General features: G+C 55.7%; 7 protein-coding genes across 7 annotated transcripts; 4 read left to right on the top strand and 3 right to left on the bottom strand.

The window, feature by feature from the left end:
- Window positions 1-1,648: 1,648 nt before the first annotated feature.
- On the bottom strand, window positions 1,649-2,423 carry B0T26DRAFT_748879 (ORMDL family-domain-containing protein; the record flags this gene model as incomplete). Its single annotated transcript, XM_060445021.1, has 3 exons — window positions 1,649-1,696; window positions 1,753-2,111; window positions 2,288-2,423. 3 exons carry the CDS (start codon window positions 2,421-2,423, stop codon window positions 1,649-1,651), a joined length of 543 nt encoding a protein of 180 aa, XP_060301559.1.
- Window positions 2,424-8,838: 6,415 nt separating this feature from the next.
- On the top strand, window positions 8,839-11,881 carry B0T26DRAFT_699016 (uncharacterized protein). Its single transcript, XM_060441452.1, has one exon. It carries the CDS (start codon window positions 9,083-9,085, stop codon window positions 11,510-11,512), a length of 2,430 nt encoding a protein of 809 aa, XP_060301558.1. The 5' UTR covers window positions 8,839-9,082; the 3' UTR covers window positions 11,513-11,881.
- Window positions 11,643-12,392, top strand: B0T26DRAFT_182626 (uncharacterized protein). Its single transcript, XM_060433626.1, has one exon. It carries the CDS (start codon window positions 11,773-11,775, stop codon window positions 12,238-12,240), a length of 468 nt encoding a protein of 155 aa, XP_060301557.1. The 5' UTR covers window positions 11,643-11,772; the 3' UTR covers window positions 12,241-12,392.
- Window positions 12,342-13,660, bottom strand: B0T26DRAFT_183000 (uncharacterized protein). Its single transcript, XM_060433628.1, has 2 exons — window positions 12,476-13,660; window positions 12,342-12,375 (listed from the first exon to the last, which is right to left on the bottom strand). Exon 1 carries the CDS (start codon window positions 13,216-13,218, stop codon window positions 12,544-12,546), a length of 675 nt encoding a protein of 224 aa, XP_060301556.1. The 5' UTR covers window positions 13,219-13,660; the 3' UTR covers window positions 12,342-12,375; window positions 12,476-12,543.
- A 443-nt stretch (window positions 13,661-14,103) lies between these two features.
- On the top strand, window positions 14,104-17,756 carry B0T26DRAFT_738972 (uncharacterized protein; the record flags this gene model as incomplete). The annotated part of the gene is made up of 4 exons (XM_060443653.1): window positions 14,104-15,931; window positions 16,002-16,488; window positions 16,533-16,892; window positions 16,955-17,756. The coding sequence occupies 4 exons, from the start codon at window positions 14,104-14,106 to the stop codon at window positions 17,754-17,756; spliced, it is 3,477 nt and encodes a 1,158-aa protein (XP_060301555.1).
- Window positions 17,757-18,887: 1,131 nt separating this feature from the next.
- Window positions 18,888-19,619, top strand: B0T26DRAFT_638546 (AhpD-like protein; the record flags this gene model as incomplete). Its single annotated transcript, XM_060437047.1, has 3 exons — window positions 18,888-19,385; window positions 19,458-19,503; window positions 19,579-19,619. The coding sequence occupies 3 exons, from the start codon at window positions 18,888-18,890 to the stop codon at window positions 19,617-19,619; spliced, it is 585 nt and encodes a 194-aa protein (XP_060301554.1).
- Window positions 19,620-19,962: 343 nt separating this feature from the next.
- B0T26DRAFT_183055 (uncharacterized protein) lies at window positions 19,963-21,426 on the bottom strand. The gene has a single exon (XM_060433629.1). It carries the CDS (start codon window positions 21,022-21,024, stop codon window positions 20,305-20,307), a length of 720 nt encoding a protein of 239 aa, XP_060301553.1. The 5' UTR covers window positions 21,025-21,426; the 3' UTR covers window positions 19,963-20,304.
- Between the last annotated feature and the right edge of the window lie 406 nt (window positions 21,427-21,832).

The raw sequence follows: 21,832 nt of genomic DNA, 5'->3' as shown, positions 1-21,832 counted from the left end.
CAACTCCTCGGTGGAGCTGGACTCGGGGCTGATGCCGTTCAGCTTATTATCCCTTTCAGGGGCTCCAAGCTGCTGCTTCTCTGGGGTGGCGGACTCATTCTCGATCACAGTCTTCTTCTTGGCCGGTGACTCTTGCGAACCGAGAGTGCCAGTGTTGCCTCCCTCGCTGACCGGCTCCTTCTCGGCCTTGGGCTCAACAGCAGCACCAGTAGACTCAGGTCGGGCCGGGCGGGCTTCCGCACCGTGGGAAGAGCCATCGTGTAGGTTGGGGCAGGTCTCGAGGCTGTTAGGATGGCTGCAGGGCAGGGCCTTGGAATCAATGGATGGGCGGACTACGGCGACTGTCCTGGTCTGCGAGTCAACCAGCGGGATGACGATGGGCTTGGTTGCTGTGAAGATCTGAGGTCTGGCGTCGACTGACGGCTCCGGGGATGGCTGCACCACAGCCACCGTCCTGGTCTGCGTGTCCATGAAGGGGATGACGATGGGCTTGGTGACGGTGTGAGGTTCGGCACTCGCTGATGGCTGGAGCATGGCAACCGTCTCAGTCCTAGTATGGGCGATGGGGATGACTATGGGCTTCGTGGTGAAGACTGTTGGTCCGGGCTTGTGGACAGTCCGGGTGTGGCAAAACACCCTGCTGTCGCCCGCCTGGCAGAGCGCATCGAGATCATCGTTAGGCCCTAGGGGGAGGGGGGACGCAGTCCCGGCCGGGAAGAGGACGCCAGCATCGCTGGGCTCGACCGGCCCGGAGGGCGAGGCCGCCGAAGGACTGACGGGAACAGCCCTAGCCACAGCCAGGGCCGCTCCGAGGGCCAGTACAGAGGCCTTCATGCTCAAAGGGGTGTGATCAGACACAAATGATTGACAGGCACTCTCTTGACTGACTTCCAGGTATTGACAACACAAAGAAGAAATCGAGAACAAGAATGAGAGAGACCTTCCGGGAACAGGAAGAGAAGGACGAGGGAGAGATCCGGCCCCCTCGAGGGGACCTTATAGAGCCTGCCATACACATGACTCTCCTGGCTAGACAGAAGCAGCGTCATCTGAGTTTGCTGAGAGATACATCTGGACATCATCACGTTGCCCCATCCTCGGCCTACGTGGAGCAACCTCCTGGACAATGACCGGGTTCAACCAAAGCATGCACCAACGAGGGGCGGGAATTTGCTCAGAGAAAGACAACAGTTGCAAAATATGCTTTTGTGGCGTCTGCTTGTGCGGGTATATCCAGCTTCTATTCCGACTGAGGGGAAAGCTTACATGCCCTCCAGCGAGTCCGTAAGACGCCCATACAACCGCGAGTGGGGGATCAGTCGCGCCCTTGATGGCACCGCCTCCTCCACCTCGCATGAGGCTTAACCCCCACCAAACCTTCCTACACAATTGTCTTGGGCAACCCGAGCATCCTATACCGACGGCTTCCCGGGATGGCGTTCGATGACGGCGCCAAGTTCTCCTGCTCCGGCTGGCAACATGTCCCTTTCAGGTAATGTTGTGCTTTCCGGAGCCCCTTCCCCCCTTTTCCACAGTGCTCTCAGGTTCCACCCTCCACTCGGTGCTCGTTGTTTTGCCTTGTGACGGCCCCAGTCTTTCGCAAAACCACAGACTCCAACGCCTTTTTGAAACAGCCCAGAGATACATCCTAATCCTCAGGAACCCCCGAAAAAAGACCTACGCGCATACGGTGGCTCTGCGTCGACGTGAGAAGAGGGCCGGAAATAACTAGAGGGGACAGGGGAGACTCACGTATGGAAGCTTTGGGATAATCACTCCCAGAACGGCCAAGAAGTTTATCGTAAAATACGCCAGATCATAGTGCGTGTAATGCGTACTGAGGAGAAAGAGGACGATGGGTACGCTGAGTAGGAACTTCTTGGCAGGAGTGTACTGGGCACCGTCGTCGATCTGCTCCCACATGTTCAGATTGTCGTAGGCCCCGCCGTTGAATTCGAACGGTACGCCCCGGACGTAGTGGAACATGATATACGAGCCAAACATGTACGATATGTTGGTTAGTGTCCAAGATGTCTCCTGTGACACACCCGGGATGATATCGTAGACGATCTTGAGGGTCACGATCAAGACCAAGTGAATAGTCCAGGCACCTAGTACGGAGAAAAGTAAGGATCAGCGCTGCGTTTTTTCCTTTGGGTTTTTAGTCCAGACAAACAAGCCCCGAGGCGCCTGAGGCACCTAAGACTTGCTACCGCCAGACGACGACGACGACACGCCTGGATGGAAAGGGGCAATGGCCATCCGCCAAGGTTCCATGTACGCGTACCTTTGGCATTCACCCAATTTGCGTTGAGATTGGGCAGGGCAGACTGGTCACTGAGCTGCTCAATGGGCTCGGGCGGCTCATGGTAGACCTGGAGGATGCTACTAGATCTCCTCCTCCGGCCAGTCTTGTCCGCCATGGCGGCGCTATGGGTTGCCGACCCACGACGTGGAGGGTTAGTGCCCGTCTCGTAGGAGACGGTGCGCGGGATGAGGATTGGGGAAGACAGTTTGGCGGTATTGACGGTCGCCGCGAGGTGCGGCGGTCGAGCGGGATAAAGGTTGGATGGGAATATCGCGAGGCACAATGCGCGGCACAGCAACACACGTTGCGGTATCGGTGGATATAGCACCCTAGCCGGGGTCGTATCCGAGGTGCAATGACGAGAGACCGAGTGCGTGCGATTTTCCGAGGGGTGATGTCACAGAAGCCGCGTCCGAGAAAAAAGGGGGCCGCGGGTTGGGGGACGAGAGCGACTGCACTGCGGATCGAGACGTTGACAGTGTGTCAGTCAGATGGCGACGAGGGTGGCGACGAGGGTGGCGACGGCCGGGTCGTCGACGGGACCGATCAGGGGCTTTGTCGAGGAACGAATGTCGAGTGGCCTTGGATGTCTAGAGTGCCTCCCTCGGTCGAGCTCGGCCCGGGAGATCGGAGATGATGGGAAGGGGCGGCGGCGGGCACTGCCCTTTGGCCTTGAGGTCGGGTAGGTAGGTGGCAGGTGGACACCTAGGTAGGTAGTACCAAAGGTAGGTATGTAGACGGTCTTTTGAGCGGGTTAGTGGGCGTTGACTGTTTCGTCTAGACTCTGATGTGGTCGGGTGTCTGGCCCTGCATTCGAGAGCGCAACCGAATGGATGTTGCTGCTCTGGGGCTGCTTGTGAGGCTTCGGGGGAGGATCCGGTTTGCTGCTATGTGCCCGCAATCGTAATCGATGCTCGCAATGTGCAGCGCAACGGAGCGCAGTGCGAGTTGCAGTGAAAGCGCGCTAGGGAGAAAGAAAGAAGCATTGACTAACCGAAAGTTTAGATGGAATTGCCACGCAGCGGTAAAACGAGAGACGGAGAAGAAAGAAAGTACCGCAGCTGCAAAGCCCAGAGCACAGGATTAACTATCACAGACCGACGACGACGTGTTTGGTGTCTGTCGGGACGAATATGGGATATGAACAATGGGGAAGTTGGCCGGAAACACGGGCACTGGACCAGGAAAAGGGACCGGGAGTGGATGGACGCAGCCAAGGTGTGGCCACGAACACCAGAACATTAGGTAACCCCGATGAGGCCCACGTACCCTGTCCGCGGGTCCCTGACCCCGACTGCGGACGCGGCCCATTGGCGGCTCCAGAGTACCCCAGCACTAACATTTGAATTCCACAAAAATGCCAGATGATACGCTCCGGGATCTCAGTGGGACCAGGGGGGTCGTGAAAAATGTTGGCACAGCCCTTTTCTTGGCAGCTCTGGGCGTGGCAGCGTGCAGGACTGCAGATGAGACCTTATCAGCCGTCATGTACCCAAGTGGGGACCCCCTGGACTGCCATGCCCTGCAGCCTGAGGTTGTCATTGAGAAGAAAAGTCCAGACTCAGGACAGCGTCCAGCAAGTCACCGCTCACCTCGGTCCAAGAGAACTTAGACTGACTGCACTGCATTCCAGATCAGCCAGGAACTCAGGGAGCTTATGAAGTACCTCATATTATACGCGTATGTATGAGATACTAGATGTCGGCAATCGACCCACCAAGCCTTGGGCAGGTATAAAACCTGACGGGAAGTACTGGACGGAATATTCCGTACGCAGTAAGAATTGAACTGCGTGTTGACTTTCACTCTAGACTCTCCTGGTTTAGGTACGTAATGTTAGTGCGACATTACTACCTCAGGCTGTAACGTTTTTAACTTCGGTTCCTCTTGCGAAATAAACCACCTACCAGTATGAGCCCCGGGTATCCGTTAATAAATAAAGAATGAATTGGCAGAATTCCTCAAGGCTCTTCGATAATAATTACATCTAGGTATAGTAGTTTCCACGTTTAAAGCTTCCTAGGTAAGGAAGGTACTTGCTTTAGGTCGTCCTAAGTCAATAATCGGGCAACACAGGTTGAGGCTATGCGTGCCTCAGGCATGCAAAGAGACTCACTTGTGGCCCTGATTGGAGTTCAGCGGGCTGCACCCCTGCAAGTCGCAGAACCTTCCTAAAATTAGTGACCTAATGCCCCCACATGCTTTCTGCCCTGAAAGCTTCTACCAATTTTTCGACAGTGCGCTCATCTACAGTGTGCTGTTGAATGAGATTCGATCATAACCCCGGACATTTAAGCCAAAACCTGACGCTACTCGCGTCGAAAACGTGCGATCGCTCAGCTGATTTCATAGTCAAGACGCTGAGCTATTCCCTAGGGTGTGGGGACTAAGGTTAGGGTTGGCCTCTATTTCGGAGCGCGACGAGAAGTCCATCCAGATTGCCACTACATACTATTTGGTTTATCACGACGCGACATTCGCGACCTGCCAAGAGCATCCGTATATATTCATTTCGTTTCGGTGCGGAATACGGATATACCCTCTCTAAACTCCACATTAAGAAACCAGAACCATCTCTTCATCGCGCATCTGGCTCAACGCCCACACAGCAACGTCTGCACTTCCTAACAGGGATGTGGGGAACCCACAGAGTTTGCTTCGAAAAACCGCTTCACGCCAAAAACTGTGTCATCCGCCCTCAGGCCGGTGTGCATCGAGCAGGCTATGGACAGCCCCCAAGCCGCGTCAGAGCAGCAGCTCACAAACGATGCCACTCCCGGCGAGCCGGGACTCCAGCCTACCGAGTCTCTAGCCGGCAAGAAGCGCTCAGCCTCCGAGACAAATGACTACAGTGGACCGGAAGGCGGCCGTGCCTCTCCATCTCTCGGTGACGACCATGCGCTGAGCCCTAAGAGAGCAAAGTTTGAAAGCTCAAAGGCATCCAGCGCGTCTGATGAGCTCGACGAAGGCGAGATTAGGGATCCAAGCCCTTCGTCTGAGCTGGCAGCGACCCAGACCGTGCCCCCGGAGGAGCCTCGGAAGGCAAGCAAGAACTGGAACCGCGGCATAAGCAACGGGCTACGTATCTCGTTTGGGGCGGCGATCCAAGACACAGCGGGAACACCGAGTCAAGAGACAGTCGGGACGCCGAGCCAAGAATCAGCCAGCCCAAGCCAAGACAAGGCCGTGCCGAGCAGTTCTTCAGTATCCCTCGAGCCCGTAACCCATTACCCCACCTGGACCACAGAATATCGAACGATCCTCAACGGCCTGGTCTTACCAAAGAGCTTCTCTGGTTGGGATAAGCGACCCAAGACAGGCGACCCATGGGAGGCTCGGCTTGAAGAGTGGTGTCAGTCTTTGATGAATCTAAACACAGATCAAGACGCCTTGCGAGACTGGGGCATTGTCAAGGGGGCTTGGTGTGCCTGGGTGGAGCAACAAACTTTCAGCAAAAGCCTCAAAGTCATTGCTCAAAAGGCATCAGTGCATGGAAGCATAGATCCCCAAAAGCTCCTGGAGATGTATCTCAAGGCGCAGGCCTCAAAGCCTGAGAAACAGGCCGAGTCTGGCGAGCTAGCTACCAAGGCTATCAACGGAGAAGGGCAGTCGAAAGACACCTCTGTCGCCAAGTCAAGCGAGCCTAAGACCAAAAAGTCCAAGAAGGGGAAGGTAGCAAAAGAGTCGGCGCCGTCGAATGAGGCAGCCAGCAAAGCATTACCAGACAAGAAGGTGCTGACAGCGACAGAAGTAGTACAAGATCCGCCAAGGAATAGCGAGGCTTTGGGAAAGGCTTCTGGCTTCCCCGACCTTGCGTACATGGAGAGGTACTTTCCCAGTCTCGAGCCTGGAGCCATCTTCTGTGTCATGTGCGCTTCTCACGGCCACTTGGCGGACCAATGCCCCGAGATGGCGTGCAGCTTCTGCCGCAAGCCAGACCACCGCGCGCGCAAATGTCCTACAAGGCAGCGATGCGATAAATGCAAACAACTCGGCCACGCACGCAAGCAATGCGGCGAAAGCTTGTCTCTGGCCCCTGGCGAGATTGAGTGTGCGATCTGTGGCTCTCTGGACCACACAGAGGGACTGTGTGGCGAGGTCTGGCAGAGCTTCAAACCAAACACGGGCGGCGTCCTCAAGGTCAATGCTTTGCCCATCTACTGCTATCGCTGTGGCTACGAAGGGCACTACGGCACAGAGTGCCGTTCAAACCCGCAAAAGTCGAAGGGCACAACGCTGCAGGGAACCTGGAGCCGGGCCAACTACGAACGCTATGTTGACTCGGAGTCGTCTAAGGCGGCGATTGGCTTCAACCTCTCTTCCCTTTCTCTAAACGATGACGGAGGCCGACCCGACTTTGGTGGCAAGAGCATCGTTCCTCGTAGACACGTTGTCTTTGAGTCGGACGATGACGACGACAACGAGGCTTTTATCCGGCCTCCGGTCAAGGCACCTCGAGTCCCGAACATCACAATTAATTTCTCTGGGAACAACAACGCTGGCTTAGATCGTGGGGGAAGAAGACCCCCTAGACAGTACAATGGCAACACCGGAAGAGGAATGAACGGGCTGCCGAACCCTCCCCTCCCTCCAGGTCCTCCCCCGTCTTCCGGTCGGGGTGGTCGACGCGGTGGGAACCGGGGCGGTGGCCCTGGGCGGCGTGGACGAGGCGGTTATGGGGGGAACAACTGATGAGGAGATATCGAACCCACCGTCGAGATCAGATAGGCCGGCACCAGTGCCAAGCCTATTCATGCGCAGAGCAGAACTGGCTACCAGGCACTGGTGAAGACGGCCTCTCTCCAGCGGAAGACGAGTCACAAATATTCCTACCAAATCAGAAAAAATGAAAAGCAGTACATTGGTCAACCGGGCCTGCAGAAGGTCAGAAACAAGGGTGGTTTTTTCATTGGCACCGAGGTATCAGGTGGAGTTGCGATTCTTGTTTCATCCAACGTCTCTTGGGTCGTGGATTCTGTAAGTGACTTGTGTGATGGACAGTTGGACACCAGACTACGTCTAGAAAACATATCCTGCCTTGGCTGCTGATTCGCTCGTAGTGGGGTAAACTGGTCTTCTGGCGCACGCACACCCGTCACAAGCCGAACCAAAGAGACCGGCAGTTGATTGAGCCGTTTCGAAACATTTTGAGGGGTGGAGGGGACTGTGTGTGGTGAGTTGGATGGGAGGTCTAGAAAGCCCAGTGGAAACAAACGTAACCTACCCTAAGCATCCAATAGGCGAAGAGGGGTCGCAATGGGGGTGGGTGGGTGGTGTGCAGGGCAAGTGTATGACTGTAGGACTGTAGGTGTCCACTCAGCCACCGCTCGCCTCGACGCGTAAATGTCGCGGTTTTCTGCGGTGAGTGAAGTCGAGATGGTGCAACGAGGTGTCAGTCAACAAGGGGTTTGTACTGTACTGTACATGTACATCTTTTTGTATTGTCTAGGTACCTAGGTAGGTATCCGTACTCTATACTAACATAATGTGTAATGGATGAGGTACTTGGAGTCTCTTGTAAGCTGTACCCTCCCCTCTCCCCGCAACTCCTTGCTCTCCATGTTCCTCACGGCTCCATCCATCCCCAACTGCCATGTTCGAGTCTGAATGGCCAAGCGTTGTTGAGTTGGGTATAATGGGTGCTGGCAGAGGCCCTGGTGTCTTGTGGCTACAGAGAGATGGAGATGAGCGACAGCAATGCTGACAACGAACGCCTTCACTCGAGAGAAGCAAAAGAAAGAGATCTCAATGGCCTGTCCTTCCCAGCGAGAATGCGGCGCGCTTAATCCTTTTATATGATCGGCTGCGGGGGGGCGGGAGCACCCAGCGGCGCCAGCGCGCCAGTTTCGTGTCCTGGTCGCGTGTCTTTCGCGGGGAACCGCGAGGGTGCCCTGGCCTGTCGCGGGCCGCCAAGAGCCAGCCACGCAGATTTCGGAGCACCGCGCGCAGACTGATTGGCTGAGAGCTGCGTTTCCCTGTGCTTGCCGGGGCTGGCCCCTGTTGCTATCGATAGCGCTTCTCGCTTGACCCCTGCGCATCGCTGCACTTCCCCGCCTGTCCCCGAGCTCCCCTCCTGCAGCGTGTTTTTTCAGTTTCAGGCCTCGTCAATGGGCCAGACGAGCTGGGCCCGAGACGGCTGCAGACGGGCCTGCAGGAGGGCCCGCCGCCGCGGCCAGTCAAGAGACCGGGACGCGGTCGGCCACGTCGGTCGCGGGTCTGTCCTTGCCTTCCCTGGACGTACTGGGCCGGCTCCTGCATGCTCGAGCTGCACAAGACCATCCACCGTGAGAGGGGGGAATGGTGAGTGAGTCACTCATCGCCATTCGTTTTCGACCCTCGACACTCAGGAGCGACAGAATGGAAGCCCCCCTCGTCGCCGAATCGCGCATTCCAAAATGCGGAGGCCGTTGATGCGGGAAGGTGGACGAGGTACGGATAGGGCTACAGTGTATATGTTAACAGCCTCTCATGGTCGTTCGTTTCGGTTTCTTTCTCCTTTTAGTCAATCAACTTCAGGACTCAAGCAAAGGTTTTTTTTTTTTTGTTGCTTTCTCTCTCTCTCTCCACGTCCTCAAAACAAACCCTAGCTGGCTGGACTGTGATCGAGTTTCATCAAACAAACATTTACTCTTTGTCTCTCTGCCTCTGCCTCTGCCTCTGCCTCTGCCTTAGTCTCTGCCTGAGTCTCGATCTCGTCTCAGGCTTCGTCCCCATCTGCCAAGGTATTTGTATGAGTGGGCGAGAGTGAGTCTTATACGTGGCCCTGCCAAGGACATGGCAAACGGTCCGCAAGCATTCTACGCTCTGTGGCAGGAGTCGGGTGTCCGTGAGAAGCTCTTCGACCTGCTCTCCAACGACGACATTTGCGCCGTCAGACTCGCCAACTCGGCCTGCTGCAATCTTGTCACCAAGAGACTCTTCCTTCGAACTCACCTGACCTTCACGCCCAACACCTTCACCAGGCCGAGCAGGATCCAGGCCTTGTCGAGGATCGGCCACCATGTCGAGCACCTCACCTTCCACTTTGCCCACTCAGAGGCCACCTTCCTGCCGCCTCTTATCCACCCCCGGACCGGGCACGAGCTCAACTTCCTCTACACCCCCCACACGTCCATGGCCTCGGTCCTGTCGAGACCCAAGTATGGCAACTCGGAGTTTGGCGAAATCCTGACCCAGCAGTATCCGCCCCTATTCCATGCCGCCAGCAACGTGCCCTCCTTCATCAATGCCATGCAACACTTGCCAAACATACGCCATCTCACCATCAAAACCCCAGGTCAAGACCCCAGGGAGCGCTACCGCCGAGACATTGTCGACTACGCTCTCATAAGCCTGCGAATCTCACTCGAGCGCGCCCCCCTAACCAGACTGAACAAGCTCTCGCTGTCCGCCGTTCATCCCTCAGCTTTCCTCTACCTCCGCCACCTGCCCGGTCTCGGTGCCTCGCCTGCTGCCGCCCGCCGATGGCGCCAGATCCGGAAGCTCAACATCTCTGTCGAGTCCTGGGACTTTTACGGCCCTTCGCCGGGTCTTGATCAGCTCAAGATCATTGATGATTTCATCCGGAACCTGGCCCCGACTCTTGAGAAGCTTTCCTTCACCTGGCTCGGCCGTAAAGGCCCCTGCCCCCTTGCGCTCTGCGAGGACCCCCTATTCGCGCCGCCACGCAACACCAAGAAGCTATTCAACGAGGTTACCAGCCCCATGTCGCCGCTGCCGCCGCGGCCGTCGCGGAGGCCGCTGGTCATGCCCCGGCTAAGAGCCATGTCGGTGCGCAATGCAACCATGAACGCCCCTCAGATCCAAAGGCTCGTCAACAGCCACAAAGCCACCGTGCGCGAGTTCGACTTTGAGAACGTCGCTCTCATCGGCAGTGGCAGCTGGGACGACGCCCTGGCGCCCCTGGCAGACGGCGGCAGCAGCGATTCATGGTCGCGCCGCTCCTTGGGAGGGAGCGAAAACAGCTTCCGGCCACCAACAGCGCGGTCGGCGTCTGGGTCTGGCGTGGCAAGCTCCCAGGAGGACGAACAGCTGCCCGCCTCGTCTGCAGCGGCCGCCGCTGCGAGTCGCGAGCTGTTCGACGTGGATCTCGAGGGCATGGTCTTCGGGGGGATAAACGACGTCGAAGCACTCGAGGCCGGTGTTGAAGAGTGGGCGCGCGGCGTCACGGCGGCGGCAGCGTCGCAAGACGGTGGCGCAATCGGGACTATTCTCGAGGCGGATGAAGAGAAGGCCGAAGACGACGACGGCCTAGCATCGGACATAGAAGCTGCCAGGCAAGCAAGCCATGGCTTCAGCACAAAGCTCAAGAAGCGCCGCATCCGCAAGAAGTCTCGCAGCCACTACTCCTCCAAAGACGAGCTCGCCGAAGAGGATAAAGATAGCCGACGGAGCGAGCGCCACTCGAGCCGCTCAGACCGCCACGACCAACCTAGCGAGCGTCACCGCTACCACAGCCGGAGCCGCCACAAGCACTCGCGCAGCGACGACACAAGCGACCGCCACCACAGCCGAGATGGCTCGACGCACTCCCGGCGCAGCCACCGCCACCACCGCCGGCACCGCTCGGAGGAGATCCCCGACATGCCCGACATGCCCGAAGTCATCGGGACAGACGACGAGGGCCACTACCGTCCACGAACACCCCAGCCGAAACCCAGCATCACGGCACCCATCCTCAACCCCGATCCTCTCCCAATACTGCTGCAGCCAGCGGTATACGATCCGTCTGCCAAGACTAAAGCCGTCCTGAGAACGTCGACAGACAGCACCTCGCCGCCGCTGCCCGCTGCCGCCACCGCTACCGACAACGACGGGCTCTCGTCGGTACAGCGGTCCATCGAAGCCGACCTGCTGGCCGAGGCCGAGGACGCGGCGGCGCGCTCGACGGCGCTGCGACGCGCCAAGGAAGCCGTGCTGACCAAGCTGTCGCGCGAGTTCTGCAGGCGCAAGGCCGCCGGCGCGCACAGCAAGGACTCGGCCGCCGTCACGGCCGGCCTGTCAGCGTTGAACCTCGGCATGAACATGAACCTGAACCTGAACGGCGGCGCATCCATGGGCTGCGGCGCCACGTCCAGCATGGGCCTGCGCATCCGCGAGGGCCTCTTCGGCCGCAGCCTCGCCAACGTCGCCGCCATGGCGCCGGACCACCGCAGCATGGACAGCCAGACCGCGCTGGTGCCGTTGATGTTCAGCCGGTCCTGAGAGAGAAAAGTGAGAGTAGAAAGGGTTAGACAGGGGAAGGGGGTTCAACCGTGGGAAATGTTTGTGGGGTGTAACGGCGGCGGGCAACGGAAAAGAGAAAATAACATAACCATGTGGCGTCTTTTGAATTCGGATGATGCCATAATACCATTCCTTGTTGGGGGGATTTGTTTTACCTTGTTCGTGGTACATACAGTACGGATAGGGGGTTGGAGTTGGATTTTGATGACTTTGATGAATGAAGGTGCACACGGGCCGACATGATGAACACACATACATATATGGATAACGGTGTTGAACGAACCTTTTTGGCTGGTTGGTTACTTGGTTGGTTGACGGGCTCACTCTTTATGACTTATTGTAATGACTTTATATATTTATTATTATTATTATCTATTCTCTTGTTCATGAGCTGTCTTTGTCTGCCAATGCTGGCTCACGTCGACAGGCCAGGATTTCGATCTAGGGACAAGAAGCATGAGGTCTGTCTCGACTCTATTGAACGAACTCGTCATGTTGAGACATCGAGGAGTCAGGATATGCCTTCCTATCAAGCCACCCTGAATTTGTTCGGGGAAACGATTATGGGGCCGGTTCGAGATATCGCTCAGTCGAGAATGCTTCTGAACGCTACAAATTCAGTCAGAACACTTGTCTCTAGCCATATGTCTTCACGTAGCGTAGTGTTATGTACGGTACCTATTTTATTGTTTTTCGCCTTTTTTTAGTGATTTTCGGTTTTTTTGATTAGTTGGAAAATACGCTGTTGGTCCAGATCGTCATTATACCGTATTGAAACTTAGTAATGGCTTTCACTATCAGGGCACCTATGCGATCTGCTTATCTTTATCTTTAATAGGAATCTAAAGTAGGGCAGACGTTAGCTTAAACTCAATTCTTGTAGTTTTGTTCCTGGAGCTGGCACGTTATTCTTCATGCTTAGACCTTGTCCGCACACCATACCAATTAGATAAACTTCGCCGAAACCGTTTGACCCAAGTCGGGGAACATGTTCACACAGGGCGCTGGTGTCACAGTGCATCAAATGAGAACCTTGTTTTCGAGCTGCTGTCCGCCCTGCTCGGGCCCCGAGAATCTGGTTGACGCTTCTGTCGGAACGAGAAAGAAGAGACCCCGCACGTCCGCCAATTTATTAATGTTTGTCTGTGTACGACCGACGCTCCGATTGGAGACGTTCTCGACGAGTGTCCCGAGCAAGGCAGGCATGTACCTCTGGGCGTGAAGGGAAGGAAGCTGTTAATGGCCGATATGGAGCGTGCGGGGAAAGCGGGCAATGCCGGATTTTGGACAGGTGCTGTAGACAAGTAAGAATCTACGTATGCCTGAGAAATAAAAAAAAATGACGCCTCTCCAAAGTGCGTAATTCGTACTCTTCTCCCTTGTGTGTTAAATCGAGCAGCTGCGATCCGATATTTCACAAATCTTCGGTTTGGGAGGAGCAACTTCACTGGCCCGAAGTAATTTCGATGGGGCAGAAATCGGCCCTTGGCGGCATCTGCGAGGTCTAGGCCCGCCGAAATTGGCGTCTGTCCTTTTTCGCCCTTCTTTCTTTGGGCGGCCGGGGCAAAAACACTCGTTGTGATCTCCACAAATCCCACACAGGCCAATTCCAATTCCCTTAGCTGCCGCTGTGGACGTTGGATGAGCTTCAAACGAGGCCAATCCCAGCCCGCCGGTTCCACCATAGGGGAGCAAAGGAAGCTGCTCGATCATGTCAAAGCACACCGGAAGCACAGTGAATACGCAAACGCTATCCCTCCGCAAAGCCCGATGGTGATCATCCGGCTTTGACACACCACTGGCCCTTCTAGCACTAGGCCTGCTACCTTGCAGCCAGCAGCCAACAGCCCGCCTCCAAGCCTGCTAGCTTCGAGCGCCGCCCTGCTTTTGGCGATCTACAACGTCCCGCCGATCTCCAAAAAATTGCTTGTCGAGACCATCCCTTGTCGAATCCTCGCCTGCACATCACGTCGCCAGATTACCAGCCTGCGGGGCTGATCAATTGCTTTGGCTGTTCTGCTCTGTGTTGAGTCCCGACACGGCGGTGTCGACGACAAAGGCGCTAGGGGCGACAGTGTGAGTGCAATTCACAGCTAAGGCAGCGGCACCACCGACCTCAAGGCCAGCCTGCTCGAGCCACCACGGCTGCCGATCTCAAAGCCGTGTGCCCGGCTTTCTTTCGCCTGGAATCCTTGGATTCACTTTCGCGCGCGCTGACTTGTTCGGCTACCAAAGTAGTCGACGACTCGTCACTCCGAACTTCGGTGTTTGCCCCCCCTTTCCCCCGACCCGACGGGAAAACTACCACGAATCGGCACGAGAGACGACAAGCGAGCCACCTCAGTGAGCAACCGAGTCTGCCAACCTACCTGCTCGCAACCATCGCCGTTCGCCCGCCTGTCAGTTCGCGGCCGACAGCTTGCGCTAGCTGCGACAAACACCTCGAGAGCCGCGCCCCCTACCCCTTCGAAGGGCTGTCTCATTCTTGCACCATAGAGTCTCGCCTGGGAAACCCAAAGAACATGCAGGTCGTGCAACAGTCTAGTCCAGACTGCGTCTTATAGTCCGCGATGAAGATTAGAATCGCCATCCGGGAGCAGCTTGCGGCCTTTGTCATCTTCACTGTCCTGGTCTCGTTGGCCATCGTTTCGATTCCGACATGGATCTACGTCAACAACTTCGTCGTCGGCGTTGAGACGGATGGGCTTGCTCTAGCTGCTTCTCTTAAGGCTGCGCGAATCTCGTCCGAGATCGACCTAATCCAGACCACTGTTCAGACCATATCTACGCGTCTATTGCTACAGAACGGGTTGATCAACTTCTACAACCGCAACGCTAGCTCCGACGATCCCTGGGATGGGGCCCGCGACGATTTGTCTAGCGCTCTCAGCACCGGCGGCTTCTCCGGCTTGCTACAGGCACGGTTATATTCGCGCAACAGCACCGGCGATCGCTTCGGCCTCCTCAACATCACCGGAAATGCTGCCACCGACTCTGGTCCCATCTTGCTTCCTGACCTCTCCCCCACTGGGTCCAAGGTATATCTCGGCGATCCCGAGTACGGCTTTCCGCCATCATTGTACCCCAACCTCACCTATGTAGATCTCAAGCGGCCCAATCAGTACCAGAACAACACCAACGCGTTCAGTGCCTTGGCCTTCCCTTCGGTGTCGCTGGGAAACGGCAGCGATGGGATGGGTATTCTCCTAGGCCCGATGGCCATCAACTCGACCTTTGCCTTGATCTCTATTTCGATCCCGATTCGCAGGATCCATAACTATGGCTACATTCTCGGATACTTGACCATCGTTGCAACGGCTAAGACCCTTGTCGAGGTCCAGCTCTCCAGAGAAGGTCTTGGCAACACAGGCATCATGCTCTTCATAGGGTCTGTTAACCCCTGGAATCATTTCGACAACTCGGTGACGGCAAGTAACGCGTCTTGGTCTCCCAACTTTGACGATTTTCAGCGACAGCCCGTTCAGTTCCTCCTCCCGCCACAGGTGGTACCGGGCCAGGCGGACCGCCATGACATGCACAGCTTCAACAGCGGCCGCCTCGACGACCCTTTCAGCGTATCCCAATTTCCCGCTGTTCTCGACGCGTTTTACAATAAAAATACAAGCCCCAATAATGCTACAAGTGACTTGACCACCACCAACGAGCAAGGACGCATAGTTGCGGTGGGTGTTGCGCGGCCGCAGACGTCGCTGGTTACCTGGGCTGTAGTCGTGGAGCAAGATGAGAGCGAAGCTTTCCATCCGATGAACACGTTGAGGAACATCCTTTTGGGATGTGTATTTGGCACTGCCGGTCTGGTTCTGGTGCTTGTTATCCCCTGTGCGCACCTGAGCGTCATGCCCATCAGGAGGTTGAAGTCGGCAACCGAAAAGTCCATTGCTCCTCCTGGATACGAGGACGAGTTTGAAGACGAGTTCGACGAGGAGAACCCAAGCTCGGGGACCACGTCCGGGCAGTCAGAAAAAGGCTTCATAGCTTCGGTGCGAAGACGGATTCGCCGAAGACGCAGGGCCAGGATGAGAGCAGGCACTGCAGACTCGCACCGTCGGGCTTTCAAGATACCCGCAAGGGTCGACGACCGGAAACACTATATCACGGACGAGCTGACCGAGCTCACCGAGACCTTCAACGAGATGACGGACGAGCTGTTGAAGCAGTACACTTCATTAGATGAAAAAGTTGCGGAGCGTACGAGAGAGCTTGAGATTAGCAAGAAGGCGGCCGAGGCTGCGAATGAGAGCAAGACCCTGTTCATCGCCAACATTTCACACGAGCTCAAGACTCCTCTCAACGGTATCATGGGCATGTGTGCAGTCTGCATGGAGGAAGACGATATCGATCGGATCAAACAGTCGCTCAAGACACTTTACAAATCGGGTATTTTTTTTATCGTCTCTCCTGCTCCTGGCTTCGGTTCAGATGCATGAATGCTAACAGGAAGAATTAGGTGACCTTTTGCTTCATCTTCTCGAAGATTTGCTGAGCTTCTCGAAGAACCAAATCGGGCAGCAGATTAGCCTCGAAGAGCGCGAGTTTCGGCTTGGTGAAATCAGGTCACAGATGCTGGCCATATTCGACAAGCAGGTTCGAGAGAATGGTATCTCGTTTTCGGTCAACTTTGTCGGCTCAGACAGCCTGGACATTAGCCCGGGCCCTGACCGGACTAGTATTGACAGGAGGCTTCCAGCGCTTGGTCCGCCGGGTATTGGCAGGCTCAAGGACATGTGCCTCTGGGGTGACCAGCATCGAATTTTGCAAGTCATTATTAACCTGGTTAGCAACAGCTTGAAGTTCACTCCTGCCGGAGGAAAGGTGAACCTGAGAATACGCTGTCTGGGCGAGTTCGAGCAACCAAGCGACGAAAGTAGGACATCGTCACTGTCCAGGGGTGGATCGGGACGTCTGGGACGCAGTCGCCATAGAGTAGGATCTGGGTCCACGACCTCTGCGAGCACAAAAGGGGGCGCACATTCGCCAGCAACGCCGCTCAATCGTGGACTGCTCTGACGATCAACCCCTTGGATCCCAAGGCAACACCGCACGTCCGGATACGAGAGCGATCGCCAACACCTCCACCTCCTAATGCCAAGTCGTTCTTGTTCGAGTTTGAGGTTGAAGACACTGGCCCGGGTATTGCGGAGCATATGCAGGAAAAGATCTTTGAGCCCTTCGTTCAAGGTGATCTTGGCCTGAGCAAGAAGTTTGGGGGCACAGGTCTCGGGCTCAGCATTTGCTCCCAGCTTGCTACTATTATGGGAGGCAGCATATCGCTCAAGAGCACCGTCGGCGTGGGCACGACCTTTACGATGCAGATTCCGCTAAAATACGTCAAGGATCGGTAAGTTGCCTCCTACCAGCCGAGGTTGATGATGGCCACTCTTACTAACTTGCATGTTACAGTGCTTCAAGTACGGCGTCTAGCAGTATAAAGTCGCGCCCCGCCAGTGTAGGCTCGATAGATGGCGAGACCGTCAGACACTCGCTCTCAAAGACTAGCACTGAGCTGCAGCAAACGCCCACGGCGGCGGTGCTCGATAAACAGCCGCGATTGGTGGGCCTCAGTCAGCCGTTCTTTGCAGCGAACCCGAATCCGCAACTTCCAAGCCGAGAGGACCAACTAGCCGCCATTAATAGGGCCATGAAGAATAAGCCGTCCGGCCAGGGGAAGCTTCGTGTGTTGGTGGCAGATGACAATTCAACCAATATCGAAGTTGTCAGCCGGCTGTTGAAGCTAGAGGAGATTTATGATGTCACAATAGCCAAAGACGGCCAGGAAGCGTACGATCTTGTCAAGGCCAACATGGAGAACAACCAGCGGTTTGATGTCATCTTCATGGACATTCAGATGCCGAACCTGGACGGGTTGCAGTCCACGCGGCTCATCCGGAAGATGGGGTACTCGGCTCCGATTGTGGCTCTCACGGCTTTTTCTGAGGAGAGCAACGTCAAGGAATGCATGGAGTCGGGCATGGACGAGTTTCTTAGCAAGCCGATTCGCCGGCCGGCGTTGAAGCAAGTGCTGAAGAAGTTTGCAACGATCGAGGAAGAGCCCGAGATCGCGAGCCTGACGAGAAAGACGACGCCAGAAAATGCCCCGGAGAAGCCAGATGGAAACGGGGTTCAAGCACCCCAATCCATTGACGCGCCAGCGTCGAAGAGCAACGGAGTCGCCCCGCCCGCGCCCTCCACAGCAACTGCATGATGTTAGCCTGTTTGGGTATCAGGTTGGTCTAACAAAACGATATCAAGCCGTAGGTTTGTTTATTTGTTCGAGGGCAACCTAGATGTTGCAACATCATCCTAACAAACACCCGATCTCAACACACATCTGGGACATCTACTTTGTTTATTTTGTATATATATTTTCTTTCGAACGACTTGTGTGTTTTTTGTTTGGCTATATTTTTGAAGCCCCATTAGGCATTGCGACGGAGTGTATCGGTTCCCTTTGCTTGGCAGAGCGTGTCTGGCATTTCCGGGAACACCTGTACTTGTTTTCTTTTGTCACTTGCAGGTATCAGTCCGTTCACAAAAGTACGGGCGTTGGGGATGCTTCTTCGAAAAAGGCCCTCGTTGTCCACGTTCGGTTGGACGGTGGTAGCGGGAAAGAAGGAAACAATGGACTGGCAGCGGGAAATAACGGCCGAGGATGTGGGTGATCTCTCTATATATATAATTTGGCTGCGTCATCTTCTTGAGTGTGCGCGTTTGGCGTGGCGTGGGCGTTCACGGGATGGAATGCCTTGTTTGTATATCATATTCTTAGTGGTAGTACTTGGCAAACAAAATAAGAGTTGGCTGCGAAGCTAGGACTGTTTCTTCAAGTTCTATATTTGATTGTTTGATTGCCGGAGCATGTGTCTCTTGGAGGTGGGGATGGATATCGGATGAGGGATGGGAGATGGGGATGGGGATTGCCGAGCATCCGTCCCGGCAGAGCCATGCTCCCCACACACACATCACTCACCCCGCGTCCGATGGAGGCCCGAGTTTCGGCATCAGGAGCCAGAAGAGATAAGCGTCGACGACCTTGTGTCCGGACGATATTTCTCTGTGTGATTTGAGTTGCGGTGTTTGAAGTATAGAGCATTTCCTGCTTTTGATTTGTCGGTTCTCAGCTGGCTTGTTACTTGCCCCGCCACCAAAACAACCCTGCCCCTTTTCAACCGTACCTTCCTGGATAGGTGTTGCGTCATCATCCCCCTGAGTCACATCCTAAGGTCTCTCTCTCTTGCTGCTCCCACCACCGCCTTCATCAATCAGCCATCTGAACAGGGCAAACAGACAAACAGACAAAAAATAAATAAAAAGGAGAAACATAAAAGTCCTCAAGATGCGCCTTCCCTACGTCGCCAACCCCCCGCCGACAGCGTCCGTCTCCGAAGCCGCCATCGTATCACGCATCACGGCGCGACGAGCACCACGCCCCCTGCAACCACTAGACCTCGCCCTACTGCACGCGCCAGCCGTCGCCGACGGGTGGAACTCGTTCCTGGGCGCGGTGCGGACGCAGACGAGCCTGGCGGCGGACGTGCGGGAGCTGGCGATTTCGCGCGTGGCCGTGGCGAACCGCGCGTGGTACGAGTGGGCGCACCATGCGCCGCTGGCGGTCGCGGGCGGCGTGGCGGCTGCCGGCATGGACGTGGCCAAGCGGCCCGAGGCGCTGGATTTGTTGTTAGAGACGAGAACGCCGGAGGGGCTCACGGAGGCCCAGTGGGTCGTGCTGTGCTTTGCCGATGAGATGACGCGCAATGTTGAGGTTAGGGGCGGGACGTTTGCCCGGCTCAAGGCGCTGTTTAGCGATAAGGAGGTGGTGGAGATCACGGCGACGGTGAGCGGGATTTCTGTTGTCTTCCTCGCTCTCATCTTGACTTGTACTGATACTCACTCCACGACTCCCTAGGTGGCCTGCTACAACTGCGTGAGCCGCTTCCTTGTGGCCTTGGACGGTACGTGCATACGCTGGATAGCGCTGTTCTTTGCAAATCCTGTCTCTACTATTCTCGTGCTGACGCTGCCAACAGTGGGTGAGAAGAACGGGCTGGGACCCGATACGGCGCATTGACGAGGGCGCGTTTGAGGCAAACTACAGTGTAGCACTCATTCATCATGGTACTATCCGTACGGGATATCAGACTAGAGACGCTGTATGAAGCAAAATTAACCAAAGCCCCCTGGGAACCCGCCTACTTTACTTACAGTCGCTCCCGCTCGTTACATTACACTTATGAACATCATACTCCTGCCCTCTTCCCAAATATTAGCTGCAAATAGCTTTCATCTCATGGCGCCGTGCCATCCAAGATTCGCTGAAGGACTAAAACAGACGCAACTATCTCCCATGCACCAAAAATTGAAAGTAACGCGTACAAGAGTGAGGTGGTGTGAACAACTGATAGGGAAATTTGTGGAACGGGGGTATCTCATGTGAAGTGACCTCTAAACTCCAATCAGGGGACAAGATGCTGAATAAATGCAAAAAGAAAACTTAAGAAAGAAAATCGCTCGCCCACACTCCGGAATGTCTTACCCGCCCAGGCGCATATCGTTAAGTCTATGAGGTGATCTGCTCGTTAAATCGTGGCGTGAATATATTTTCGTGGTAGCGTCAAGATACTGGCTGTTTCGCATACGGGATCTGGCATTGCGTTCGTAGATTATTCATGGCGGTCGACCATTATCGCTTCGAAACCCGAGGGACTGGCACGTCAAGCGTACGAGAAGAGTTCGGGAATATTATGCGCGGCTTCTCACGGCCTTTGTGACATGGCCATTTCGATACTCGCGTGTCTCTCGCGCAGAAGAGGACTCTTTTGCAACTCCTGTACAACACCAGCCCAGCCCCGTCGATGGCCTCCTTCGACTCTGTCCTGGTGTCCGATGGCTTGTGTCGTCAACCGCCGTAGCGGGGGCCTGGCCTTTACGCTGTCCGAGAGTGTCCGGGGGAATGCGCCGTGGCGTGGCGTAGAGAAGACGTGGGCGGGTTTCTCGGGGTCTCTCGTCGTGGCCTCCTGCTTTGTCGCGGCCTCGGTGGCCACGCCGGCGATAATGCTCATGTGCACTACGAGGAAGCGCATCCTCAAGAGGTCGAGACGGCGAATTTTATCCTCGAGGTCGGTGCGCTTTGCGGCCCAAAAGATGCGGGCGCTGGTGCGCAAGCGCGTATCATTCTCGCCGGCCAACAAGCAATTCAGAACTTCCCGCAGGGCATCTCCGCCGCTCTGGATGTCGCGGAGGAGCCGGCCGAGGCGGAGCTTGTCCTCGAGACGCTGGACTTTGGCAATATCACGGTCGTACGACTCGTTCTCGGCGATGGAGCTGTCAACGGCGTCGACAAAGACCGTCACCTCGCCGGGCGCGGCCAGATATGCATTCGTGTACCGGCTCGCGATCTGGGCGAGCACGGCAATCGAGAGTAAAAGGGCGGTGAGGGAGAGGAGCAGGATCCACTGACGGGAAGAATCCGCCATTGCAGGTGAGCACTTGAGCTGTACGTGGATGTGACGGTTTTAGGGCATAATTAGGAGACGGGTTATGGAGGAATGGCAACTGCTAAGAGCAGGTGAGACAGCGATCCAGAACCGATTGAATCGCCAGCGGAGATTTGGCAAGCGCGGTTTTTTTACCTGGTTCTCCAGAAGAACACGACGGAATGGGACGGACGTATCGTTGCGCAAGCATCTTTCCAAATGGCACTCATCCCCGCCACCTGAGTGGTGAATTCACCGCTCTGCAGCGCCAGGGGTGACGTTTATTGGCCACTTGGCCCTCGGGAGTCCCCATTCTCGAGCCATGCTTCATTAGTGTGCGGAATCGAGAGGCCAGGCCCATGCGATTCTGAAGAGAGACAGGATGGAGGATGTCTGTACGGGAATGGACGCGTCGACTGTCTAAATGGATGACAGTCTAGTACACAACTGGTCAGTGACACGCGGCTCGTGTGCACATAACGGAAGCCCCGGAAGATGAAAGTCAGCTTTCGAGCGACTCGGTGTCTGTGGTGCCCTGTTGTCGCCTTGCGATCGTTGGGATTTCAGAGGGTCCTCCTCGTCTGAGGTGCAATGTCAAACAGGCCCTTGGCGCTGCATACGAGAGATGGAGTGGACAAAAAAACAGTCCAGCGGAAGTGGCCCTGCGTGCCACTTATAGATTAAGGTTTGCAACGTGCCGTATGGGTGCTGCCGCTGGTATTGGCAGGTTGTTAATAAGACGAGAAAGGTAATAATAATAATCATCTGGATGGAATGATACCTGACCAGGCGTCAACCCAACCCAGTC

Source organism: Lasiosphaeria miniovina (genome assembly GCF_030549165.1).
Source record: "Lasiosphaeria miniovina strain SMH2392-1A chromosome Unknown B0T26scaffold_2, whole genome shotgun sequence".
Classification (NCBI taxonomy): domain Eukaryota; kingdom Fungi; phylum Ascomycota; class Sordariomycetes; order Sordariales; family Lasiosphaeriaceae; genus Lasiosphaeria; species Lasiosphaeria miniovina.
Note: the sequence above shows the minus strand (reverse complement) of the source record. Positions and strands in the feature narration are given on the sequence as shown.

What these genes read in the sequence shown, in the direction of transcription:
- B0T26DRAFT_699016 (XM_060441452.1), top strand. Translation starts at nt 9,083, where the DNA reads ATGGCAAACGGTCCGCAAGCATTCTACGCTCTGTGGCAGGAGTCGGGT.
- B0T26DRAFT_182626 (XM_060433626.1), top strand. Translation starts at nt 11,773, where the DNA reads ATGATGAACACACATACATATATGGATAACGGTGTTGAACGAACCTTT.
- B0T26DRAFT_183000 (XM_060433628.1), bottom strand. Translation starts at nt 13,218, where the DNA reads ATGGTGGAACCGGCGGGCTGGGATTGGCCTCGTTTGAAGCTCATCCAA.
- B0T26DRAFT_183055 (XM_060433629.1), bottom strand. Translation starts at nt 21,024, where the DNA reads ATGGCGGATTCTTCCCGTCAGTGGATCCTGCTCCTCTCCCTCACCGCC.